This window comes from Ornithorhynchus anatinus, chromosome 11, assembly GCF_004115215.2.
Source record: "Ornithorhynchus anatinus isolate Pmale09 chromosome 11, mOrnAna1.pri.v4, whole genome shotgun sequence".
In the NCBI taxonomy this organism is placed as follows: Eukaryota; Metazoa; Chordata; class Mammalia; order Monotremata; family Ornithorhynchidae; genus Ornithorhynchus; species Ornithorhynchus anatinus.
The window spans coordinates 57,091,453-57,113,247 of NC_041738.1; the positions used below are offsets into that span (position 1 = coordinate 57,091,453).

The following is a 21,795-nucleotide window of genomic DNA, read 5'->3' on the forward strand; positions in this document are numbered from 1 at the left end:
TTCTCTTGGCCTCAGTTCCCTCAACTGTAAAACAGAGATTAAGACTGTGAGCCCTCTGCGGGACAGGGACTGTGTCCAACCTGATTAATTGTATCTACCTGAGCATTTAGAACAGTGCTTGGCACATAGTAAGCACTTAACAAGTACCATAATTATTATTACCAGCAGCCCTCTTGGCTCTGACTTGGGTCTTCAGCTTGTTGGATAGCAGACGGGCTCCAGGGCCGGATCGAGGCGGTCGGCGATCTCGTCGCCTCTTGGGGGACCCTTCACTTCTCACCGGTTCTGAGCTGTATCCTGGCCACAAGGGGTGGAGGAAGGGATTCGGAGAGCTGACCAGAGTCCGTTGCAGCTCCCAGGGTCCCAACAGCATCGTGAGAAGCAGCGTGGCTTAGTGGAAAGAACATGGACTTGGGATTTGGAGGTTGTGGGTTCTAATTCCGGCTCCGCCACTTCTCAGCTCTGTGACTTTGGGCAAGTCACTTAACTTCTCTGTGCCTCAGTTCCCTCATCTGTGAGCCTCATGTGGGACAATCCGATTACCTTGTGTCTATCCCAGCACTTAGAACAGTGCTTGGCACATAAGTGCTTAACAAATACCATCAATATCGGGCCTTGGGGACTCCAGGTGGGGGCCGGAGGAGCTGACCAGTTACCCCAGATCCATCCAGGCCCACAGTGTGGTTTGTTCTGGCCCAGGGAGGAGGCCCCAGGTGTGGCTGGCCCGGGGCCTCACTCCAGGTCAGGCTGAGGCTCGACCCCAGAAAGAAGTGGCTACCGGGCCCTGTCCGCCACCTGGCCCTGGCAGGTTGGAAACAGTCCGTGGCTCACATGGGGCTTGTTGTTAAAATAATAATAATAACGGTGGTGGTATTTAGCACTTACTGTGCATCAAACACTGTTCTAAGCGCTGGAGAAGATTTGAGATCACTAGGTCGGACACAGTCCCTGTCCCAAGCAGGCTCCACGATCTAAGAAAGAAGAACAGGAATTGAATCCCCATTTTCAGATGAGGGAACCGAAGCACGGAGAAGTGAAGTGATTTGCCCAAGTTCACACGGCAGGCACGTTGCGGAGGTGCAATTAGAACCCAGGTCCCGCCTCCCCAAGCCGGGCTCTTTCCACTAGACCTTGCTGCTCCTTAAGGAGGGAGAACAGGTCTGGATCCCCCTTTTCCAGGTGAGGAAACCAAGCCACGGAGAAGTGAGGTGACTTGCCCAGGGTCCCCCAGCAGGCCCTTTTCGGGGCCCGGACGAGAAGCCAGGGCCTCCGGCTCCCGGGCCTCGGCCGCTGCCCACCTTAGGGGGCTGCGGGAGGCAAGGGTGGCCTCCCCTGGGGTGCGAGGGCCTGGGTGGGAAACATTCATTCGTTCAATCGTATTTACTGAGCGCTTAGGATGGTGCAGGGCACCGAACCAGATGCTTGGAAAGTACAATTCGGCCACAGAGCGAGATAATGAGGGCGGGTCAAGCCGAGGGCCCGGGGGCTGACCAGCCACCGGCAACTGGCCGCTGGGGTTCGGACACTGGAGACGGGGCCCGGGCTGCGCGCGCATGCGCCAAGGGCGGGGGGGGGAGGGAAGGGGGGCTGTGTGCGCCTGCGCCAAGGGTGGGGGCGGGAAGAAGAGGGGGAGCTGTGTGCGCCTGCGCCTGAGCGGCGGGGGCGGGGGAGAGGGAGAAGGGAGGTGTCTGCGCGCATGCGTGGGGCGGTCGGAGGAGCAGCAGCAGCAGCAGCCGGAGGAAGAGGAGGTGTAGGAGGAAGATGGCGATGGCGAGCGTCGCGGCCGGCGAGGGAGACGATTCTCTTTACCCCATCGCCCTTCTCATCGACGAGCTCCGCACCGAGGACGTGCAGGTCCGGGGTGGGCCGGGAGGGCCCCGCCCCCTCTCGATCCCCGGCCTCGGACGGAGGGAGGCGGGGCGGGGCGGCGGAGGGAGGCACCGGCTTGTCCCCGCCGAACCCCGGCGCCTCCGGCCTCAAAGCCGCCCTCTCACGGGACCCCTCTCCCACACGCCCTCCCTCTCTGCCCGGCCCGCCTTTCACCTGCCCCTCCGTCCTTCCCCCCGTCTGTCCCTCCTTCCACCTCCCCCTCCGTGCGTCCCTCCCTTCTCTCCGTCCATTCCTTTCCCCTGCCCGGCCCTCCTTCCACCCGCCCCTCTGTCCTTCCCCCTTTCTGTCCCTCTTTCCACCTGCCCCTCCGTCCTTCCCCCTCTCTGTCCCTCCTTCCACCTGCACCTCCGTCCGCCCCTCCCTTCCCCTCTCCGTCCATTCCTTCCCCCTTTCTGTCCCTCCTTCCACCTGCCCCTCTGTCCTTCCCCCTTTCTGTCCCTCCTTCCACCTGCCCCTCCGTCCTTCCCCTTCTCTGTCCCTCCTTCCACCTGCCCCTCCGCCCGCCCCTCCCTTCCCCTCTCCGTCCATTCCTTCCCCCTGCCCGGCCCTCCTCCCACCTGCCCCTCTTTCCGCCCCTCCCTTCCTCTCTCCGTCCCTTCCTCCCGGTCTGTCCTGCCCCTCCCTCCCTCCTGCCCGGCCCTCCCTCCTGCCCGTCCCTCCTTCCACCTGCTCCTCTTTCCGCCCCTCCCTTCCTCTCTCCGTCCATACCTCCCCCCGTCCGTCTGTCCCCCTCTCCGACCTTCCCCCTCGTCCATCCCTTTCAAACCTCAGTTTTCCCCTCCTTCTCTCCTTCCCTCCCCGGCCTCAGGCCCCTTCCCACCTCCACGCCAAACTTTCCCTTCGCCCTTGTGTCTTTCCAGCTGCGTCTCAACAGCATTAAGAAGTTGTCCACCATTGCGTTAGCCCTCGGAGCGGAACGGACTCGAACCGAACTGCTCCCATTCCTCACTGGTGCGTCCCCACCCCATGGCCTACAACAAACAGGCTTTGTGCCCGTGACATTAATGAGGAGGGTGGTACTTTGTAAACACTTACCCTGTGCCAGGCACCGTGCTATAAGTGTCAGTCAACCGTATGTACCGAGCGCTTACTGTGTGCGGAGCACTGTATTAAAGGCCCGGGACAGTGCCGTACAACAGAGTTGGTAGATTCGATCCCTGGCTCACGTGGGGCTCGCGATCTGAGAGAAAAGGAGAACAGGCAATACATCCCCATTTAACAGAGGAGGAAACTGTGGTCCAGAGAAGATAAGTAACTTGTCCAAGGTCACATAGCATACCCTTTTGGGAGCGGGGTTCCTGCCCCGGTCCAGGTAATAGATCTGTGAGAGGTCCGTTTGTGGTTTTCCCAATGTCCGTGTCATGTGCTCGTCACATTTGCGTTCGGGGGTTTTTCAGGAAAGCTGTTCCAGCTTCTTTTTTTTTAAATGCTATCTGTTAAACGCTTACTTTGCGCCAGGCACTGTACTAAGAGCTGGAGTAGATACAGGCTAATCAGGTTGGACGCAAGCCCTGTCCCACATGGGGCTCACACTCGTAATCCCCGTTTTAACAGTTGAGGTCACCGAGGCACTGAGAAGTGAAGTGACTTGCCTGTGGTCACACAGCAGACGAGTGACAGAGCGGGATTAGAACGCAGATCTTCTGGCACCCAGGCCCGAGCTCTTTCCACTAGGCTACACCGCTTCTTGTCGGCCCACCCCTAATGGAGAATACTCCGTTGCTGCGATTTCAGATACGATATATGATGAAGACGAGGTGCTCTTGGCCCTTGCTGAGCAGCTGGGAAACTTCACCTTGCTGGTGGGAGGCCCCGACTACGCCCACTGCCTTCTGGTGAGTGGTCCTGGCCGCGGACCCTCCTCCGCACCGGGCTTGGGGGTGGGCTCTGCCCAGACCGACAGGTGGGTCCCCCTACCGAGTTACGCTTGAGCTCGATGTTTGCCCAAGAGACTTTGGGACCGATTGGAGGTCAGAAAAGAAGTCCTTGGGGGCCATCTCACAGTTCAAAAAATAATTTAAATTTTCCTCTCAGGATCGGGGTCTTTTCTCCCCCTCACCCCAGGTAGCGCTGTGGTTTCCCACAGAAAATAGTTTCAACTCAGTTCCCTCTAAGTCTCAGTGGAGGAAACAGAATTGATTAGTTTATTTTGATGAGCCTTTACGCTTGATTTCCTCACGTTAAAACGTCAGGGCCACCAGCCCCCCTTCTTATTTAAGCTTGGAGAAAGTTTGCCCGGATATGTGTTCTTTGGGTATGGCCTGTCGTGAGTAAAAAGTGTGAACGGGGTCATTTTGCAAAGCAGGATCCTGGTGAAATTCTCTCTTGAGACACACCGAGCGCCTCTTGGGGCTTCCCATTTTGGCCCTCTGCTTTACCTTCCCCCTCACGGCCCGTCTGTGGCCGGGGCCACTGGGGGGGTGGGGGGTTCTGGGGACGGCGATGAAGAAGCCCCCCGGCTGCCTTGCAGAAGTTGCAACTCTAAGAGGACCCGCCGTTTGCTTTCAGGGTGCCGGAAGTTGGAATTATTTGGCTCGTCCCCCCTTCAGGTCAATCAACCGTTTGTACTGGGAAGAGGCTATTGGGTGTCCTCACCGCTTTCAGGGCCCTCAGAAAACTCCCCTCCCATTCCCTGTGACCCAAGTCACATCAGCTTGCCAGACACCTCTAGCACAAGTGGTTTTTTATTTATACCCTCCCCCAGCGGGAGGGTTGTGTTTGTGTGTGTGTGTGGCTATTTATTATCCTTTTTCTCAGTGGAAAGAGCACGGGCTTTGGAGTCAGGGCTCATGAGTTCGAATCCCAGCTCTGCCACTTGTCGGCTGTGTGACTGTGGGCAAGTCACTTAACTTCTCTGCGCCTCAGTTCCCTCATCTGTAAAATGGGGATGAAAACTGTGAGCCCCACGTGGGACAACCTGATTCCCCTATGTCTACCCCAGTGCTTAGAACAGTGCTCGGCACATAGTAAGCGCTTAACAAATACCAACATTATTATTATTATTATTACTTTTTAAAAAATATGGTATCTGTTAAGTGCTTACTGTGTATCAAGCATTGGTCTAAGTGCTGGGGTAGATGCACGCGTTTCAGGTTGGACACTGTCCCTGTCCCACATAGGGCTCACAGCAATCCGTTTATTTCAGTGACCCTACTTGTAAATATTTTCTGTCCACTAATTGAATGTGGTATTTAAGTTCTTACTGTGTGTCAAATACTGTTCTAAGCGCTGGGATGGGTTTAGGTTAATTAGGTCAGACACAGTCCCTGTCCCACATGGGGCTCACAGTCTAAGTAGGAGGGAAAACAGGTATCCCCATTTTACAGCTGAGTAACCTGAGGTACAGAGAAGTGAAGTGACCTGCCCAAGTTCACACAGCCAGCGATTGGCAGAGCCACGATTAGAACCCAGGTCCTTCTGACTCCCAGTTCTGTGCTGTCTCCACTAGGCCACCTGCTTCTCTCCCCTGTTAGAACAGATGCTCCTTGTGGGCAGGGAAAGCATCATGTGGTTCCGTGGTCCTCTCCCAAGCGCTTAGAGCAGTGTGTTGTCACCGATCCCTTGACAGGGAGAGCTCCGCAGGGGTAGAAGGCACCATCCCCTGCCCGCAGGGAGCTTGTGGCGTGGAGCCAGGTTGGGGAAGGGGTGGCTTCCGCTTCCAGTTTTTTCTAGTTGAGCGGCTCCCCACCCTTCCATCCCCCCTCGGTCGGGATTCCCTCCTTCCAGCCTCCCCTGGAAAGCCTGGCGACGGTGGAGGAGACGGTGGTCCGCGACAAGGCGGTAGAGTCGCTGAGGCAGATCTCGGAGGAGCACACGCCGGGGGCCCTGGAGGCCCACTTCGTGCCGCTGCTGAAGCGTCTGGCCGGCGGCGACTGGTTCACTTCACGCGCCTCGGCCTGCGGCCTGTTCGGCGCCTGCTACCCTAGGGCCTCGAGCCCCGTCAGGGCCGAGATCCGGCAGTGAGTGGCGCCTTCTGGACTCCTCTTGGGCGGCTGGCGGCGACTCCTGCCTGACCCCTCGCCCGGGGCCGGCGGGGGGCGGCGGGGAAGGATAGTGACGGGCGGTCGGAGAGGGGACTGGAGGGTCAGAGTCGCTCATCTGCTGCCCTGGGCCCCCCGCCCTCCACCCGTCCCACCCCGTGCAGGCACTTCCGTTCCCTGTGCGCCGACGACACGCCCATGGTCCGGCGCGCTGCCGCTTCCAAACTCGGAGAATTCGCCAAAGTCCTGGAGAGCGAAAACATCAAAAGCGAAATTGTCCCCCTGTTCACCAGTCTGGCTTCAGACGAGCAGGTAAACAAACTCTCCGCTGGTGCCCGGGGAGAGGGCGTGGGGACCCCTTCCCCTCCTCCTCTTCTGAAGAGAGAGGCATATAGGCCGGGAGGAGGGGGGAGAGAAACAAGAACTCCGATTTTGAGGGCGGATTAAAGCCTCGGTGTGGAGCCGTGAAGCCACAGCAGGGCCAGTGGCTCCTGCAGATCTCTTGAGGGGGCTGATTTGGGGCAGGAAACCTGCCCCGGCCGGCACTTCGGGTGGGGAGACCCCGAAGTCTTGTGGCTAGAGCAGCTTCCCTGAGATTGTCTGGAGATGCGGGGGGCGGCGGGGGGAGCCCTCTGCACTCGTTCAGAGCCCCCGTCTGTTGGCCAGGATTCGGTGCGCCTCCTGGCAGTGGAAGCCGGCGTGAACATCGCCCGGCTGCTGGGCCGGGAGGACTTGGAGGCGCTGGTGATGCCCACGCTGCGGCAGGCCGCGGAGGACAAGTCCTGGCGGGTGCGCTACATGGTGGCCGACAAGTTTTCGGAGGTGAGGACACGGCGGGCGGGCGGAACCCAGGGACGCTGGGCCTCTGGGCCGGGGGAGCCGGCGCCTCACGGAGACCGCCCCGACGCTGACTGCTCTCCAAGTTCCTATCTGGATTCCCGGAGCCGGAGACCCCCTCCCCGCCCCAACCGCGGCCAGGCGCCCGAGAGACCGGGACCGCACGAGTTTCTCTTCCGCTCGTGGCCGCCTCCGCCTCTCAGCAGGGCCGGGGGGTTATCAATCGAACGGCCGACACAAAACCTTCCCCCGCTGGGCTCTGAGCCCCCGCCGAAGCGGCAACCCACTCCTCCCCGCCCCCTGGCTCTTTCAGCTCCAGAAAGCGGTAGGTCCAGAGATCACCCAGAGCGACCTGATCCCGGCTTTCCAGAATCTCCTGAAGGACTGCGAGGCCGAGGTCCGTGCCGTCGCCGCCCACAAGGTCAAAGGTCAGTGCGGGTGCCCGGGGCTCAGCCGTCGGGGGCCCTGTCTCGCTGGCCGTCGGTAACGGAAGGCACGGAGCCTTCCCGAGGGTCTGCGGGGATAGACGCCGTCTTCCTTGACCGGGCTGGGGAAGGACCCCCCGGAGCCAGACACCTTGACCGGCAGAAACCCGGAGAGTCGACAAGAGGCCCCTCCCCGCCTCTGGACAATGCTCCCTTTTGGTTCCTGTTCAGAGGCGAAAGAGGTTTGAGGGCCAAAGTCAAACACATTTGGACTAGCGAGAATCGTGCCTGTGGTGTCGTGACGCGCTCCCTGTGTGCCACGCACCGTACCCGGCGCCGGGGCAGATACAAGATCATTACATCGGGCACAGTCCCGCATGGGGCTTGCCGTCTCAGAGGGAGGAATTGAATCCCCAGTTTACAGATGAGGAAACTGAGGCCCAGCAAGGTCAAGTGACCTACCCAAGGCTAGTGGTGGAGCCGGGTTCCGAGCCCAGCAGCTTTCCTCCGAGGTCCTGCTCGCTAGGATGCCCGATATTTTCTAGCTGGGCTTTTTCCTCAGAGGCCGAGGAGGATCGCCCCCCGGCCTCCTTCCCTTTCCTCCGACCCCCCGCCCCACCACTCGTATAACTGCCTCGCCATAGGAGCACTCTGTCTCTGTCCCATCTAGAGCTCTGTGAGAACCTGCCGCCTGACGGTAGAGAGACCATCGTGATGAATCACATTCTGCCCTATGTCAAGGTAAGCCCACCTTCTGTCCCCTGGGGCTCAGAAACCGACTGACTCTTGAAGAGGGGAGGGAACGTCGAGGTCATGTAGTGTGTCCTAGTGGATGGAGCCTGGGCCTGGGAGTCAGACGACCTGGGTTCTAATCCCTTCCCTGCCATATGTCTGTTGTGACCTTGGGCAAGTCACTTCTCTGGGCCTCAGTTTCTTCATCTGGAAAATGGAGATTACGACTGTGAGCTCCTTGTGGGACAGGGAGTGTCCAACCCGACTACCTTGTATCTATCCCAGCGCTTGGCACATCATAAGCACTTAACAAGTATTATTATTATTACCATCTCTCGATTGGGTGGGAGAGGCCAGGTGGGCGGGACAGGGGGCTGCTGGGGCCAGCCGAGGGGAGAGGGCATTGGCCGGCAGGCATTGTCTTTCTCAGGAATTGGTATCCGACACCAATGAGCACGTCAAATCTGCCCTGGCCTCAGTTATCATGGGCCTGTCGACCATCATAGGCAAAGAGAACACCATCGAGCATCTCCTCCCCCTCTTCTTAGCGCAGCTGAAGGACGAGGTAAGCCGCTATGGGCTTATGCTAATGATGATGATAATTGTGGTGGTTTTTCTATAGCCCGCCCAGGCCAAACCGGGGTTGCAGGGGGGCAGGTGGACAGGGCCTCTGCCCCGGGGCCAGGCTGCAGTGGTGGAGTCGGTGTGGGAAATGGAGGGCCGAGGGGGAAGGGGAAAGCAAAGGGAGGTGCCCCAGCCTAGGGATGGCCCCTTCCCGCCCCCTTCCCTCCCCTGACAGAGTGAACTCTCCCGAAACCTGTTGTGGGGCGTGCCTAGACCAACACTCTCTTTGCCGATTCCCCCTTGCCCCTCCCTGTCCCCATCTCCCCACCCCAGGCCCTTCGGAGAATCAGTCTAGCGGGAGCCCCGCGCCCGATGGCAGAGAGGCCGGCCCTCTTGCGCCCAGGCCACCTTCGTTCCATGCGCGCCTCTTGCGCAGGCCTGGGGGCCCGCCTCGGGCTCTGCCCGTCTCGCAGCTTCCCTTCACCGCCTTTGCGGCCGCCAAGTTCTCCCTCCCCCCCGCCAGGGGTAGTTCCTTAGGATTCCGCTCCTCCTTCCCCCCGCCCTCCGGTAGGGAAGCCTGGGTCAGTCCCGGGGGTCTTCCCGCGGCGACGGGGTTCTGGACGGTTGGGTCTTGCAGTGCCCCGAGGTGCGGCTGAACATCATCTCGAACCTGGACTGCGTGAACGAGGTGATTGGCATCGGCCAGCTGTCGCAGTCGCTGCTCCCTGCCATCGTGGAGCTGGCCGAGGACGCCAAGTGGCGCGTGCGCCTGGCCATCATCGAGTACATGCCCCTGCTGGCCGGTCAGCTGGTGAGCCGGGGGGTCGGGGGACGGCGCTGGGGCCCCCGGGGCTTCCTCTCCGATTCCGGCGACCCGATTCCGGCGTCGGGCGCTTCGGCTCGACGGGCGACCGAGGGTGGTGTCGGGAGAGGGGAAGGGACGTGACGCTTCTGACGGACGGTATCGTGCCCGGGTGACGGGCCAGGGTTCCCGTGGTAACCGACAGTTGGGCCTCGGGGGGCAAGTCCCCGTGCTCCCTGGTGGCCTCATCCGTGGGTCTCTGCTCGGCCTGGGGCGGTGGGGTGGGCGGACCGCGTTTGCTGTCGGTCTCCCCCTTCGGCTTCGGGGCCTGGAGCGATCACCGTCCCCCCTGACAGAACCATGGAATTTTTGCCTCTCCTCCGAACTCCGGGTCGGGCACCGGGACTCTCCTCCAAGCTTCCTTGCCCCCGGAAGGGTTTTCTAGGCATACTCCCCGGCCTGCTCCGAACCAGGGCTCAGGAAACCTGAGGAAAATCTCAGAAGACATCTGCCCATTTTGGGTGGGAGCCATTTGACCCCCGAGAGCAGTGCGGGCGAGGCGCACGGTTCAGACTGTGAGCCGGGTGTCCGGTGCCGTAGTGCGGGAGCACCGGACTCTAGCGTGGCCAAGGGCGGCTCGGGTTGGCCGGAGGGCCGGGCGTGGGGGCACAGCGTGTGGATGTGGGTGGGTGTTGGGGCGGGGGGGGGGGGCGTTCCCAGAGGCCCACGATTCTCCCATCAGCAGGGAAGGGGACGAGGGGGTTCCAAGGGCTCAGTTGGGTGCAGGAGGTGCGGAGCGGCCGGGGCTGGCCGAGGGACGGCCGGGGGCGTGGGCACTGACTTGGCCGGGCCCTCTCCGTCCCCAGGGGGTGGAGTTGTTTGAGGAGAAGCTGAACGCGCTGTGCATGGCCTGGCTGGTGGACCACGGTACGTGACTTTGACACTGGGGCCGGCGGGTTTCTCCACTTTCCCGTGGCTTAAAACGAACGCAGACGCCACTGTCCCCGCCCGCTTGGCGTGCAGGTGTGTCCCCTGAGGGAGACGCAGCCCGAGCCTTCCTCCCGCGCCCCGCGGGGGACGGGCGCTGGCGCCCGGCCTTTCTGCGGGCAGGTCGTGGGTACCGGCGTGGGGACGGGCTGGCCCTGCCCTCTGCTGACCTGTGGCTCCCTTCACATCTGGTGACCGCCGGTGGTGGGGCGGGGGGCCGGGCTAGGCCATTGGGGACCCTGTTTGAATGTGGGGTTTTTTTTGTTGTTTTAATGGTATTTGTTAAGCGCTTACTAAAGTGCCGGGCACTGTACTAAGCTCCAGAGTTAGTACAAGCTAATCAGGTTTAACACAGTGCCCGTCCCACATGGGGTTTACAGTTTTAATCCCCATTTTGCAGATGAGGGAACCGAGGCCCAAAGAAGTGAAGCGATCGCCCAAGGTCACACAACAGACAAGTGGCGGAGTTGCGATTATGACCCGGGCCGTTCCGTCTCCCAGGCCTGAGGTGTAGCCACCAGGGCGCACGCTTGTCCATACTTGTCCAGGCTTGCACATCCACCCACCCCACCTGCCACTTGCCCCTGCCTTTGGAAATGGAGGACCCTGAGCCTCAGGCTTCTTGGTGCGCCTGGGGCAGCCCAGAGGTTATGACGGCGGGCGTTCAGCCGGGAACTGGGGATACGCCACGGCTTCCAGAAGGACCCCCGCCCCCAGGCACTCCGAAGCCCGAGGGTCAGGGGCTCACCGAGTTGGGCGTGACCAAGTGGGGCCGGGTGGTCTCCTCATGCCACGGCCCCCAGGAGAGCACCGGATTCTTTCCAGAGCTGAGATTCTGGGTCGGTGGTGGTGAGCTCCCAGGCGCTGGCCCTGGTCAGAGGGACACGGGGAGAGCAGAGTCCTAGGGGGCCCCAGCTGCCGGTTCGCCCCGGGAACCCCCCTCCAGGCAGTGACGTCCAGCGGCCGGACCTGGGCGCGGGGACCTTCGTTCCCCGGCCCGGGCGCACGTGCCGGGCCGTCTGCGGGCCTGGAGCCCAGAGATGGCTCGGCGGGCTGGAGCAGCGGTGTAGCCTCTTGGTGGGGGCGGGCTCCCCTCGTCACCACTCTGGAGGGGTGGGGCTCGGACCCCCGGGGAGAGACCCCCGGCCGGAAGCCGCCATCCGGACCTGCCCCCCAACGCTGCTTGCCCGCCTGCGTTCCAGTGTTCGCCATTCGAGAAGCGGCCACGAGCAACCTGATGCGGCTGGTGGAGAAGTTCGGGGCCGACTGGGCCCAGAGGGTCATCGTGCCCAAGGTGCTGGTGATGGCCGACGACACCAACTACCTGCACAGGATGACCACGCTCTTCTGCGTCAACGTACGTCCGCCGGGGGCCCGGCCCACTCGCCGGCTTCTGCCGCCCGGACCCGGGCCGGGGGGGGTATCCGGGGTAGACGGCCGGCTCCGGCTGGGGGTTCGGGTTTGGAAATCGGCGTCTCCCTGGGTTAGTCGGTGTGCCCCAGGGCCAAGCCTCTCCCGCGGGTATCTCTCTTCTCGGTAGGGTCAGACCCCCACCCCCAACTCCGCCCAGAAATTGGACCGGCCCGGTCTGTGACTATTTTTAGAAGCGGTCAGACCCCGAGGGGCTCACGCTGCCTGTCCCACCCGCCCCTCTGTACCATCCTGCCGGCAGGCCCGTCTGCTGACGCTTTCCTCCTTTCCCCCAGGCTCTCTCTGAAGCCTGTGGTCGGGAAATAACCACCAAGCAGATGCTGCCCATTGTATTAAAGATGGCAGGGGACCAAGTAGCGAACGTTCGCTTCAACGTGGCCAAATCTCTCCAGAAAATCGGACCGATCCTGGACAGCGGGTAAGCCGCGGGCGGGCGGCGGGGCTGGGTGTCTCCCGAGCTCTTGTAATTACGTCGCTCCTTTATTGTGGTGAATCTGGGGAGATTGACCCCCGAGGGTGGCTTTAGTCCCCGGTTCCAGCCTCCTGGGCACCCACGCTCTCCTAGCGTACGTCCGTCCAGCCTCGGCGGCGGGCGCAGAGCGTGCCCGGAGTCAGAGTTTGGCATCGGGTTGGTGGTGGGGTGCAGAAGGGTCTGACCGGTGGCTGGGGACAGGGGTGGACGGGTTCACTCCGGTCTGGCCTCCGGGGTCCGTGGCCCGACCGACTTTGTCGGCCACGGTCCGGGGCCGCGGCGGACGGGTCCGGGGTCGTTTTTGCGAAGGGTAGCCCCCTTGTCCGGCCAGGCCCCAGGCTGGGCCGGCCAGGCTCGACAGGAGTCCCGTGTTTCAGAGCGCTGCAGGGGGAGGTGAAGCCGGTGCTGCACAAGTTGGGGCAGGATGAGGACATGGACGTCAAGTATTTTGCTCAGGAAGCCATAAGTGGTGAGTGTTCCTCTCTCTCTCCCTCCCGTGCCGCCGACTGAGCCTAACTGAGAGAGAGGCTGGGGTGGCCCGGCGGAGCCGCCTCTGGAAGGCCGCACGGGCCAAGGTGCCCGGCGTGGGCACGGGGAGAGGCCGCAACTGCCCCGTTGACCCCGAGAACCTCCAGGTGGCAGGATGGACCCAGGCCAGCCTTCCCGGGGGGAGGCGGAGGGCGACCTGGCCCGGCCAGGCGGAACCGGGCGGCCTCTGCATCTCTCGGTTCGGACGGCACGTTCTCTTCAGGGGGGAACCGGGAAGAGAGAGATGGTGGGGTGATACGGAGAGATGTCTTGGGCCCGGAGGACGTCCTGAACCCTAACCCGCTTCTCTTTGGCTGTTTCAGTTCTCGCCTTGGCATGAGCCGGACCAGAGGCACAGACCCGGACCGAGTCCTCAGACGGGGCCGGGGGCCGCGGCCTCGGGAAGCCCGGTCGGGACGCCGCCCTCTTCCCCGGGACCCGTTTTGCCACATCGGGGACTCTGAGCCCGCCGACCCCACACCCCTTCCACGCCGGACCGCGCTCGTTCCCATCAGGGGCTCTGGGGTTCGGGCCTTCGGCGCTTTGGTTTTTCCGTTGCTCCATCTGGGTGATGACTGTGTCCCTCAGTCCACGGTCGCCCTCGGCTGGGTGTGAGGCCTCTGCCCAAGAGGGCCACAGCCTCCAGACTCCCGAGTGTGAGCTGGTCTGTTTGAGGTCAGGGGCCCGGAGCTCTGTAGGGTCAGAGACTTTGGTTTATCTTGCGGTGGAGCTGGCTAGGGTTGGTTTGTTCTGGACGGCGGCTTATTGAATGTAGGAGTTTGGGGCCCAATAGATCCTGTCTTTGTCTTTGAAGGAACTGAAAAATGACTTTATGCATTAAAGAAAGAGAAAAAGCTGGATTTTGACCCCGGGCCAGTCTTTCAGCCACAGAAGGGTGTAGACCGTTGTAGGACAGGCTGATGTCCCCAGCGCGTCATGGGGCATCGAGCCCCATTTTCCTCTGGTCTTTTCTGAAGCAGAGGTGTCCGCTTCATCCTCATCCGGGGCCCACGTCCCTCCCCTCCTCCCTGACAAGGTTTTCTGCCTCAGCTCATCCTTACCCACCTCCGTGGGGCCCAAAATGAAGCCGGAAATGGGACCGTGAAAGGCGAGTGCTGGGATCTGGCTGCGAGTGAGGTAGCGAGCAGTTCACGGGGGCCAGCTGCTTCTCGGCGGGACCATCGCACGTCCCCGCGGCTCTGAGAGACCCTTTGACGTTCCCCCTTAATCCCGGCTCTGCCACTTGTACGTTGCGCTACCTCGGGCGAGTCACTTCTCTGCACCTCAGTTTCCTCATCTGTAAAAGGGGGACTAAGTCCTACTCCCTCCTACTTAACCTGTGAGCCTCACGTGAGACAGGGACTGCGTGCAACCTGATGATCTTCTACCTGACCCAGTGCCGAGAACACATGGTAAGCATTTAACAAGTAGCCCGATTAATCACCTTGTAGGAAGCTGGCTGAGGATGCTTCTGGCTTCTCCCCCCGGGGGCCTGGCTCCGCAGTGGATCGGGGGAGGCGGAGTCCGTGTTGGCTGCCCTCTCCGGCCCCCCGTCCCAGCCGCCCCCAGCCTCTCCCCTCTCCGGTCTGTTCTTCCACCCTGCTGCCTGGCTTGTTCTGAAACGAAGCTCTGCCCACGTCCGCCCCAACACGCCAGCCTCCAGTGGTGGTCGTCCTTTCCTCCCTGCTTGCTGCGTGTTGGCTTTAAGGCACCCCTCCCTCAGCCTTCTCCCTCCCAGCTGCCCCCCTTCCCCCGGCTCTCGTCCTTTGCTTCGCCGCGCCTCTCTCTCTCTCACCCTCTACCGCCGGGGCTCCGGCCACTGGGCCACGCTGCCGCCGGAGTGCCCGCGGGCCGGGCGCGGGGCCGACGGCCGGGGCGGGGCACCGTCGTGGCGGCGGTGGTTTGCGGTGCCCCCGCCCGGCACTCCAGGCGATTCATCCCAGGGACTCCCCGCCCGCCACTCGACGCGCATCGGGGCGAAGCTGGGGCAGGGCGGCGTTTGAAAAAGGGGAACGACCTCCACTTTATTGAACCGACACCCCGTGACTGCCACCGTCCTACCCCCCGGCAAAGCCGGGGGTCGGCCCCGGACCCCTCCCAACCCGTCGGCGCGCACCCCCCGGCCCCGACCCCCCCCGACCACCGTCCCACCCGCGTATTGCACTTCTCTCCTCGGGTTGCTCCTCCTCCCCGCTCCCGGTCCCTTGGCACGTGTCCGGCGCCGAGCCTCCGAGCCCGTGGCCGCAGTAGTGTAGAGGGCGTTGCGCTCCCGGCCCCCGGGAAGGGTGGCGGGAGCGGCCGCCGGTCCCGGCAGGCCCGGAGGTGTCCTGGCCGCTTGTAGTGTTGTGCCCGCCCCGCCCGGGGCCCCGCCTTCAGTTCCCCAAGGGGGAGGTCGGGATCCGCGGCAGTCGGGGACCCCGACCCGAGGCCGGCCGGCAGCCCCACGGCTCCGACGGCCGCCCGCCGGACCCCCGGCCTTCCGCCCGGAGCCCCGCGAGGCGGCCGGCAGGGGCGTCGGGGTGGGCCTCTCGTGAGGTCTCGGGCCGGGGCGACCCGCCGCCTTCGGGCCCGATCTTCTCCCTCCCCTCTCCCTCCTCGGCGGCCGGGAGGGGCCGGCCCCTTAGCGTTCCCGGCTCCGCCGGTGCCGGGGTGGCCCGGGGGGTCACGGGGGACCGTCGGGGGCGAGAGGGAGGGAAACCGGAGCGGGGCAGGCCTCCTCCCCCGTGGCCCACTGGCCGGTGGAAGTCACTGCCGGAGTCCGGAGCCGCCCTTCTCCTTCGCCCAGGGAGGGGGGTGGGGGCAGGGGATGAGGGGGTGGTGCCTTGTGCTTTAACGGAGCTGCATTGTGCTTGGCACACTGGGCTGTGCTGCCCTCAGGAGGGATCTCCCCCCGCCCGGGGCCACCGCTACGGCGCCGGCCACGGCCGGGCCCTCCGGGCGGAGCAGGAAGACGCCGGCGCTACCTCTTGGCGGGGGGAGGGGGCGGGGACTGTGTTCTAACACTGGGTCTGCCGGGGCCGGGCAGAGACTATTGCTGTAATACTGGCAAGGCCCCAGGCGCGGGGAGCTGGGGGCCGGGGTGGAGGACGGGGGCCGGGCCCCGGCTCACCTTCCACACGGGTGACAGCAAACCCTCGAGCCGCCGAGGCCCCGGTGGCGGCGAAGGTTCGGAGGCCCGGCCCCCGGCCCCCAGGCCGGCCCCGCTCGGCCTGGGGACGGACGGAAGAAAGGGACGGCGTCGGTTCTCACGCTTCTCCCACGCCGCCGGCCCGTCGGCCCGGCCCACGACGGCTCAGACCGTGGCACCGAGGCCGGGATGACGGCGGAGGCCCGCGGTCTCCGTCTCCGCCCCACGCGTCCAGCCCCGTGGGTTTGGGGGCCGCCGCCGGGGCGGGGATCCTGAACGTCCGTGCCGGCAGGCGCGCTCCGAGGGGTGGGCGGCCCCAGGGCGGCGGGCGCCCACGGCAGCCCTGGGCCGGCACGGGGCCGGGGGCCCAGGGGCCGGCCGGGCCGGACCCGGTTTGGACGGGAGCAGCGGCCCCGGGCCGGATGGTGACGTGCCGTCCACGAGTCAGGCGGTGCCCCCGGGGTCCGGCCCACTCCGCTCCTAAGGCGGCTCGGCGGGCAGCACAGCCAGGCGGAGCCCCAGAGAGTCTGGGAACGCAACGCTCTTCCGAGTTCAGCTCTCTGCAGTTGCCGTGGGCCGCCCCACCGGTCCCGCCCCGGCCCCGGCCCGCCGGCTCAGTTCACCAAGACGCAGCCGCCGTGCTGCGGGTCCACGGCCTCCAGCATCTCACAGTCCAACAGCGCGGGCAGCTCGGCCAGCGTCAGGGCCTCGTAGCCGGGGGCCGCTTCGTGGGGCGCGGGGCTGGCCTCTGGGGGGCCGGCGGGGGCAGAGTCCAGGGCGTAGGGGCAGGGGGCCGGGTAGGGCAGCAGCTCGCCAGTCTGCAGGGAGAACTGGGCGGGGGGCGGGGCCGCCGGGGGCTGCGACTGCATCGGGGCAGCAGGCGGAGGGGGCGGGGGGCCGGGGCTGGGCCCGGGGGCCGGGGGCTGCAGCTGCAGGGAGCGGTACTGGCCAAGGAAAGGCTCGTACTGCATGGGGGTTGGGGAAGGCTCCAGGGCGGGGCCCAGGCCAAACGACAGCCCGGGCCGGGCCGGGGGCTGGGCCGGGGGCAGGGTCGGGGGCGGGGGCGGTACCGGGGGGTCCTGGCAGGGCAGGCCGTGCGGCTGGCCGGCCAGCGGGAAGGCGCTCTCTGCGATCTGCATCTGGTTGAAGTAGGCCTGCAGCTGCGACTGCTTCTGCAGGAACAACCGCTTTTGATGCAGCCTGGACAAGGAACGCACGCTGTCGGGACCCGGCCCCCGGTCCCCCGGCCCGCCGCGGCAGGAAGGTCCGTCTGGACGGACGGGTGTCCGTCTCTCCCTAGGCTCAAGACGAGATGCCCGTAGCGTTCTCTGGCATCTGGGAGCAGTATCGGGCCCAACGGGGCCCAGCTCCACCCATCTGCTCTCTCTCCCTTTCGACCAGAAGCTCCTCGAAGGCAGGGAGCGTGTCTGCCGACTCTGGGCTACCGTACTCTTCCAACCATTCGGTACAGTGCTCCGCAAACAGTAAGCGCTCGAGAAATACCACTGATTGATCTCCTGTTCTTTCCCGAGGGAGGGCACCGAGCGGGGAGGTCTGCCGGGGCGGCAGGCTCGGCCGGACCGGGGAGCAGCCGCCCTAGCAGAGCCGTGGGGAGACGGCCCCGACCACCTCGGGCAGAGGGGGAACAGGTGGGACTTCTCCGCTCCCTTCGGCCCGCGGACCCTCCGGATCGCGGGTCGGAGGTCGGTCGGGGCCAGAGCCTCGCGTCGGGAGCAGGCGGGACCCCGGGCCGGAGCGGGCCCGGCCCCCGCCTCCCCCTGGCCCGGCCTCCCGCGGGGTTGAGCTCACCTGTGCTCCTGGAGCTGCTGCTCCAGGCTGCGGGGAGACTCCTTGCCGAACATGGGCCGGCCGGTGGTGGGTGGGCCCAGCAGGCTGGGTTTCTGCAATGGCGCCAAGTGGGTTGAGGTGGGCGGGGTATCAGGAACGCGGACCAGCCCGGGGCACCGCCCGCACCTCTCCCGGAGCCCACGAGATTGCCCGCAATTCGGCCGGGGCCCCGGTGAGGCGGGTCTGGAGCTGGGGGACCCGGCAGGCAAAGGTAGGGGCCCCGGGCCTGAGGCTCAGCTCCGTCACGCCCCCCCCCCCCCGCCCTCCGAGACCAGGGGACCTGAGTGGCCCGGCCAGAGCTGACCACCCGGCAGAGCTGGGGGCTCCCGCTCCTCGCGGGGGCTGAGGATTCCAGTCGAGAAAATGTAGTCAAAAGGTACTTCCCTCTGGGGGTCCTCATCACTCCCGACCCCACGCCCCCGGTTACAGCCAGGAGAGTCCCCGGGGCGCTACCACCCAGCTCCCTGAAGGCAGAGGGCAGCAGACCCCTCCGTGGAGCTCGAAGCCGTCACCGCCGCTCCCCACCCGCTGCCCGGACTCGGGCATCCGTTTGGCGGGAGCCGGAGAGGCCTCCCTTGCTCATCCTTGAGGGGCCCCGGGCTCCGGGCGGGGCCGGGCTCTCACCTGGAGCCGGTGCTGCAGGAATGGGGTCTCCACACCTGGGCGCCGGGGCAGCAACCGAGGATGCGTGGGGGTGCCGGGGAAGGCCGGGGCCGCCGCCGCCCCCGCCTCCTGCAGCTGGGCGCTCTCCTCCTGGGGAGCAGGAGGGCGGGAGGGGCCGACTTCACTCCCAGGTCCGGCGGGTGGCCACCCCCACCCCCGATGGGCGGCACCGTCAGGGAGGGAATCCAGCCTCCTCCTCCCGCCTCGTGGAGACCCGAAGAGGCCGGGCCCCGGGGAGGCCGGGAGGCTGCAGAGCCGGCGCCGTTCCCGGCCCGGGGATGCCCCGGCGGGGAACAGAGCTCGGGGCCCGGTGGAGAGACCGGGCCCGGACATCGGGGACCTGGGTTCTCACCCTGGCTCTGCCACCTGCCTGGGACCACGGGCGAGTCGCTTCCGTGGGCCTCAGTTTCCTCATCTGTAAAACGGGGACTCGATACCTGTCCTCCCTCCCTTCAACCTGGGAGCCCCAGGTGGGGCAAGGACCACGACCAACTCGACGATCCCATTTCAACCGCCGCACTCGGTCCAGCACGAGGCGCGGCGGAAGCGCTTAGTGCCCCGCTTGTTATCGCTAGCCTGAGGAGCAGGCCCGCCTCCGAGCGCCCTGGGCTCTCCGGCCCTCTCTCACCTGGGCGGGGCTGCCGGCGAGGTCCGGGAGCGGGGGCGCGGCCGGCTCCGGGCCGGGCTCCGTCTCGGGTCCCAGCTGCCCGTAGAGCAGCTGCACCTTGTTCAGTTCCAGGATTCCCTTGGTGCGGGCCAGATGCTGCAGGTGCTGCCTGAAGGCCACGATCCCTGCCGGACGGGGAACATCCACAGGCCCCCGTGAGTCAGTCTCCAAGAGCGAGACCCCCGTGAGACCCTCCCCTCCCGCCGAGACTGCGCCTCGACCTCTGGGGACCCTGCCGGGGCCGGGCGGGCGGGATGGGGAGCGGGCACCTTGGGTGAGGGAGGTGTCCGACGCCCGGCGGCCCTCCCGGAAGCTGACCGGCGACCTGTTGTGGGCCTCTCTCTTCTGCGAGCTCAAGGCCTGCATGGCCGGGTTGGCGGGCGTCAGGCCGACGTACGGAGGCGTCGGACGGGGGCCCGGCTGGTTGGCCAACACCAGGTCCTTCAGGGAGAGGGAGTCCTCCAGGAAGGTCAAGCCGGGCTGGCCGCTCGCCAAGCCGCACTCGGTGTCCACGCTGCCCGGGGTCGGCTCGTCGCCGGCCGAGTATACGTTCCCTGGGGGAGAGACCGTGGCGCGGTAAGCCCCGGCGTCCCCGGCCGCCCCTCCCGGCCGCCCCGCGGGGCGTCGGCCGGGGGTCCCGGCCCACCTGAGGGCCCCCGGCCCGTCACCCACCTGCGGCTGGCCCCAGCCCCAGCTGGTTGGTCACTTCGGCCAGCGTGTGGCGCCTCTGGCCGCCGCGCGTCGCCTGGAAGGCGGCGAAAGCCCCCGTAGGATCCTCTTCCGCTTCCCCTCCAGCCTCGATCCCCTCGTCGATGGACGCCGCCATCACCGGGCCGGGCTGCGGCGGACACCCCATCCTCCCCGCCACGGGGGGGGCCGGGTCCCGCAAGCAGCCGTTCACCTGGTGGCAGGGGCAGGGCCGGGTGGGCCGTGAGGGTCCCTGCCGGCCCCGAGCCAGGACTGCGGGGCCAGGCCGGGGCTCGCAGGGGCGCCGGTGAGGGTGGGGAGCTGGGGCAGGGAAGAGGGTGGCACTCCCTCGCGTGGTTCACTTGAGTCCGAGGGCTCTCTTGGGTTTTCAACGCCCCCTCTAAGCTGACCGACTGAGTCAAGAAGCGGTCGGATTTCTGTCTTGATTCAACCCCCCTGCCAACCTGAGCGAGCTGCCAAGGGCCCGGGGCCGGAGGGCTGGCCTTGGGTTCCCACAACGGGGAGGCAAGGACCACCAACCTGTTCGAGACAGCGGCCGCTGAGATTCTGGTCGGGAGAGACTACCCACCCGAAAATACACTGGGCCGAGGAAGGGCGGAGCCCCGGAGGCAGGGGTGGTGAGGTCGGGGCGGGGCTTCCGGCCGGGGCGTGGGTGGCATCTCTACCCGGGCCGTCCCCGGAGGGCCAGGCACCCAGCGGGGAGCGGGAGGGCTGGCCGGGTGCCCGGCAGGGCGGGTGACTGAATACGGAAGGCCCGACGACGATCTGTCCCAGCCCGGTGTCACACCGGCCTCTCTGCGGCAGGGCGGCTTCCCCTCCCCCGGCCCCGGGTCCCGGGTCCCAAGGAGCCGACCCCGACCCCAGGGGCTGAGAGAGGGCAGCTGGGAGGGGAGCACCCGGCCCCTCCCCTCCCCTCCAGCCCCCCGCGGCTCCGAGCTGTACCTTTGGGGTGTCGACGTGCTCCTCGATGAACGCCGCCTCCGCCTGGCAGGCGGCCCCGGGGAAGGCGAAGCTGTCCCTGGGAGAAGAAGGCGGCGGCGGTGGAGGAGGAGGCTGGGGGAGGTCCGGGGCCGGCCCTAACCTCAGGGCCTGGGAGCTCAGAGGCGCCGGGGGCCCCGCCGGCAAGGCCTGGGGACACAAAGGGCAAGTCGGTCTTCAGAACCTTCCAAGGAAGGATCCCACGGCAGGGCCGACTCTGGGAATGTGGCCAAAGCCCCACCCTCGGGGCCCCCCAAAGGGGATGGGGCAACGCGCGGGATGGCCTAGAGATGCCTTCCAAGACCCTCCAGCCTGCGAAGGTCTGCTTTCACCTCGACCCCCACTCTGAGGGCTCAACCGTCAGCGGTGGGAAGCAGGAGGGAAGCCCCGCCCTACGTTTTGCAGGCTCTCCCTTTCACTTCTCCCCTCGGGGACGGGGGTGGAGGCGGAAATGGAACCCAGTGATCACTGGCTCCCAGCTGGGACACGGGTGCTCCAACTTGGGGGAGTCGGCTAGCCAGCTCGTGAAGAATTTCACAGTCTGGTTGGTAGGGTACCGGCCCTCCCCGACTGCCGGTGCCCCCTCCGGCGGCCTCCGGCGGGGTGAGGGAGGCGCACACTCAGGATCCACCAACAGAGGCCTCTGAGCCCGGCGCCGCCTCCCTGCCCTTTCACGAGTAAGGCGAGGGGGCCGCCAGGCGGCCGGGATCAGAGGCGAGCCGGACGTCACCTTGGCGACCGTCTGCTCGGCGACGGTGCTGGGCCGGCGCTGGCGGGAGCTGAGGCTCGGCTCCACGGGGAAGCTGCTCCGGTGGGATTTCAGCCTGTCCACCAGCAGGTAGTAGATAGCGGCGAAGTGGTTATAGCTCTTGTCCTGCAGAGACTGGAAGGGAACAGACGAGCTGGATGCGGAGACGCACTCTGCCCGGACTCCCCACTCCCCGCTTGGATAGAGGCTGGGGAGGACTCCCTCTCCAACTCAGTCAATTGCATTTATTGAGCGCTTACTGTGTGCAGAGCACTGTACTAAGCACTCGGGAAAGTACGATATAACAATATAATAGACGCATTCCCTGCCAACAACAAGATTACAGTCTCGAAGGGGAGACTCCTTCCCCTACTTCTTCCCCCGACCCCTCGTCCCCGGCCTGGGAGC

General features: G+C 65.3%; 2 protein-coding genes across 3 annotated transcripts in view; one reads left to right on the forward strand and one right to left on the reverse strand.

Annotated features, from left to right (window-relative positions):
* Nucleotides 1-1,688: 1,688 nt before the first annotated feature.
* On the forward strand, nucleotides 1,689-13,508 carry PPP2R1B (protein phosphatase 2 scaffold subunit Abeta). 2 transcript variants are annotated; one of them, XM_001519445.3, is made up of 15 exons: nucleotides 1,689-1,854; nucleotides 2,751-2,841; nucleotides 3,625-3,725; nucleotides 5,617-5,849; nucleotides 6,035-6,182; nucleotides 6,537-6,692; nucleotides 7,021-7,135; nucleotides 7,803-7,873; nucleotides 8,295-8,429; nucleotides 9,066-9,239; nucleotides 10,097-10,157; nucleotides 11,420-11,574; nucleotides 11,924-12,066; nucleotides 12,498-12,589; nucleotides 12,972-13,508. In XM_001519445.3, the coding sequence occupies exons 1-15, from the start codon at nucleotides 1,762-1,764 to the stop codon at nucleotides 12,986-12,988; spliced, it is 1,785 nt and encodes a 594-aa protein (XP_001519495.2). In that variant the 5' UTR covers nucleotides 1,689-1,761; the 3' UTR covers nucleotides 12,989-13,508. The 2 variants fall into 2 exon arrangements, with proteins under 2 accessions (XP_001519495.2, XP_028931647.1); XM_029075814.1 differs by lacking the exons at nucleotides 1,689-1,854; nucleotides 5,617-5,849 and having other exon boundaries at nucleotides 2,752-2,841.
* A 1,134-nt stretch (nucleotides 13,509-14,642) lies between these two features.
* SIK2 (salt inducible kinase 2) overlaps nucleotides 14,643-21,795 on the reverse strand; it is a 55,919-nt gene continuing 48,766 nt past the window's right edge. Inside the window, exons 8-15 of the mRNA XM_029075423.1 lie at nucleotides 21,370-21,522; nucleotides 20,604-20,789; nucleotides 19,626-19,854; nucleotides 19,223-19,507; nucleotides 18,915-19,078; nucleotides 18,248-18,376; nucleotides 17,585-17,676; nucleotides 14,643-16,975 (exon numbers count right to left, since the gene is read on the reverse strand). Coding sequence (XP_028931256.1) covers nucleotides 16,390-16,975; nucleotides 17,585-17,676; nucleotides 18,248-18,376; nucleotides 18,915-19,078; nucleotides 19,223-19,507; nucleotides 19,626-19,854; nucleotides 20,604-20,789; nucleotides 21,370-21,522 — 1,824 coding nt within the window. The 3' untranslated portion in view covers nucleotides 14,643-16,389. The remainder of the gene's footprint in view (nucleotides 16,976-17,584; nucleotides 17,677-18,247; nucleotides 18,377-18,914; nucleotides 19,079-19,222; nucleotides 19,508-19,625; nucleotides 19,855-20,603; nucleotides 20,790-21,369; nucleotides 21,523-21,795) is intronic.

Bases quoted from the DNA above. Each gene is read 5' to 3' on its own strand.
- PPP2R1B (XM_001519445.3), top strand. From the start codon at position 1,762: ATGGCGATGGCGAGCGTCGCGGCCGGCGAGGGAGACGATTCTCTTTAC. The intron at 10,158-11,419 runs GTACGTGACTTT...CCTGCGTTCCAG, and splicing joins GGCCTGGCTGGTGGACCACG to TGTTCGCCATTCGAGAAGCG. The intron at 11,575-11,923 runs GTACGTCCGCCG...CCTTTCCCCCAG, and splicing joins CCACGCTCTTCTGCGTCAAC to GCTCTCTCTGAAGCCTGTGG.